The 3,123-nt window shown below is 59.2% G+C and overlaps 1 protein-coding gene across 1 annotated transcript in view; it reads right to left on the bottom strand.

The window, feature by feature from the left end:
- Positions 1–3,123, bottom strand: part of LOC102041996 (protein O-GlcNAcase-like) — a 21,550-nt gene that overhangs the window by 8,707 nt on the left and 9,720 nt on the right. Inside the window, 3 exon segments of the mRNA XM_031064004.1 lie at positions 379–1,742; positions 2,077–2,199; positions 2,282–2,566. Coding sequence (XP_030919864.1) covers positions 379–1,742; positions 2,077–2,199; positions 2,282–2,566 — 1,772 coding nt within the window.

The raw sequence follows: 3,123 nt of genomic DNA, 5'->3' as shown, positions 1-3,123 counted from the left end.
TCTACAGGACCCCCTTGCTCCAACAGAACCACCCCTGACACTGCAGGAGGGCTGCAGCCACATTTCCAATGGGACTGCCACCAACACCCCACAGGGTGTCAGGTTGGGTTCTGACTCTATCAGTGTTGTTCTAGTGGACTGCATTGTTTATTTTTTCCTTTTATTTTTTTTTCCTTTCCCTATTAAAGAACTGTTATTTCCTGCTCCCATATTTTTGCCTGAGAGCCCCTTAATTTAAAATTTGTAGCAATTCAGAGGGGTGGGGAGGGTTCACATTCTCCATTTCGGGGGACGCTCCTGCCTTCCTTAGCACACACCTGGCTTTCCAAACCAAGACAACACCCCAGCCACCACAGACACCTTCCAGAGCAGCCTTACCCCACAGGCATCAGGAGCTGTGGCCGGGACCCCCACGCTGAGGCTGTTTGCTCGCAGCCACCGAAAGTGCTCCAGGAGCTGCTGTGCCAGAGCCCCGTGCTGGTAGGGCAGGTAGAAGAGCTCCACCAGCATCCGCACCTCCTCCAGGGTCAGGGGTGATGTGGGGCTGGGCACGGCCTCCTCTGGGGTCAGCGCTGCTGTGGGGTGGGGTCTGGCCTCCTTTGGGGTCATCGGTGCCATAGGGTCAGGCTCAGCCTCTTCTGGGGTCATCGGTGCTGTGAGGGTGGTCCTGGGCTCCTCTGAGGTCACCTGGGATGTGGGGCTGGTCCTGGCCTCCTCTGGGGTCACCTGGGATGTGGGACTGGTCCTGGGCTCCTTGAGGGTCACCTGGGATGTGGGGCCAGACCCAGATTCCTTGGGGGTCATGGGGCCAGACTTAGCCTTCTTTGGAGTTACCTGTGATGTGGAGCTCGTCCTGGCCTCCTTAAGGGTCATGGGGCCAGACCCAGCCTCTTCTGGGGTCACCTGTGATGTGGGGCTTGTCCTGGCCTCCTTAAGGGTCATGGGGCCAGATTCAGCCTCCTTGGGGGTCACCCGGGATGTGGAGCTGGTCCTGGACTCCTCTGGGGTCACCTGGGATGTGGGGCTGGTCTTGGTCTCCTTGGGGGTCACGGGGCCAGACTCAGCCTTCTCTGGGGTCACTGGTGCCATGGGGCTGGTCCTGGGTTCCTCCTGTGCTGTGGGGCTGGTTAAGGCTTCCTTGGGGGGCAGCGGTGCCATGGGGCCAGGCCCAGCCTCCTCTGGGGTCACTGGTGCCATGGCACCAACCTCATCAGTCAGTGGGGCTGGGGCACCAGGGCTGGCACCATCCCCAGGTCCTGGGGGTGTCTGGGGCACATCAGTCCTGATGGCTTCAGGCTGGGTGCTGCTGGGAGAGTGGACAGGGCTGCCATCCCCTGTCCTGGCATCCCTGGTGGGCAGGGAAATGTTCTGACTGGTGTTGCTGGAGCTCGTGGTGGGGCTTGGGCTGGGGAGGGTCTTGGTGGCCACGGGGGCTCCTGCAGACTGGGCACTCCCAGCCACGCTGGGCAGAGCCAAGGGGAGCTCACAGCTCCCTGTGGTGAGCTGCTCCCCAGCCCTTGTAGGGCTCTGCTGGTGGCCAGGGGGTGTCCTGGCTGAGGTCACCTCCCTGCACCCCTCCTCTGGTGCCTCTCCACAGGGCTCAGGGCTGTGCTGGTCTGCCCCACCAGGAGCAGAGCTGTGGGACTGAGGGTCAGGAGTGACCTCCTGTCCTCCTGCTGTGCCAGGCTGCAGCTTTGGTCCTCCCTTGAGGCTGACACTGGCGTGTCCTGGGGTCCTTCCTCCTGCCAGAAAGGAACAAGAGGGAAGCTCCCTTGGTACCTGCATGGAAATGGGATGTGACAGCACCAGGGACCTCCACCCCTGAGCTGGCAGGACCCTGGGCTGGGGTGAGGCTGTGGCTTTGCAGAGGCAAACATTGCAAAACACCAAGCTCACCCCTGGCTGACCTCCTCCTCCAGAGCTGGCCCAGGCTCTGCTTCTGCCAGCCAAGGAAACCCTCTCCAGGCTGTGGCAGCACACATGGGGCAGCACATGGTGTCTCCCTGCTGCCACACCAGCCCCAGACCCAGCTCTCCAGGGATTGAGGGATGCTGCTGCTCATGCAAATCCATTTACCTGGCTCCAAGGCCTGCTGGTTTATCTCAGCCACCCAGTCACGCAGAGCCAGCTCCAAGGCTTCCTGGGGGCTGTAGCTTCCGTCCTGAGCTCCTTGGCTGTGCCCCAGGGCTCCCTCCATTCCTGAGGAACTGCAGCTCATCAGCCTGGGCAGCCCTGCAGGGCTGGGCAGGCACAGAGCTGAGTTAGGCATGGTGCCAGGTACCTGCACGCTCAGGGCGGGCACAGCTCCCCAGCTCGCTCCCAAACCAGGTGCCCAGCGTGTGGATGGGGATGAAGTTGGCCTGGAGCTCACAGTTGGGGTTGAGGAGCAGCCCTTGGAGCCTGGACGTGAGGCCAGGAGCTCGGCCCATGTAGGGGCCCAGGAAGACTCGTCTGCAGTCGTAGTCGTTGGCGTAGAGGTTGTCCCAGATGACGGGAGGGCGCCTCAGGACGGCCTCCACCTCCTCCAGCAGCTCTGCTGACAGCTCCTGGGACACCACCTTGGGGCCTGGGGTCCAGCACAGACACACAGCAGGGACAAGGACACGGAGATGAGGTTGTGGTCACCACAGCCACAGTGAGGAGAGCAGAGCCCCAGCTCAAAGCCCTGCACACCCCAGTGTGAGGCACCACAGCGGGGTCACTGTCACTGCTGGTGGCTCTCCCAGCACAGCCTGTGGCCACAGGGTTTGCAGACACTGGCCACATGGAGCCACATTTCTCCTCACAGGGAAAAGCAAGGCACAATTCTTCCCAAGATTATTTCTGAGATTCATATTCTCTGAACCTCAGAGAAAGGAAAACCAATTCTTATCTTATTTGTCGTGCCTGTGTTGGTGCAAAAGTAGAATGCAATGTGGAGATTGTTTATCCAAAGTGATGGGGTTTTGTTTCCTTGGCCTGTCAGGGCCAGGTGTGTGTGTGTCAGGACTGAAGGCTGAGATTCTGTGCAGTGGAGTGTAGCTGAATGCTTGGCAGATTCAGTTTAGATGTAATGTAACATAGTCAAAAAATATATTATAAAATAATATTATAAAATAGATAATAAAGTAATATATAATATTA

This window comes from Geospiza fortis, unplaced genomic scaffold (genome assembly GCF_000277835.1).
Source record: "Geospiza fortis unplaced genomic scaffold, GeoFor_1.0 scaffold62, whole genome shotgun sequence".
Taxonomy (NCBI): domain Eukaryota; kingdom Metazoa; phylum Chordata; class Aves; order Passeriformes; family Thraupidae; genus Geospiza; species Geospiza fortis.
This window is presented reverse-complemented; position numbering and strand designations above follow the sequence as displayed.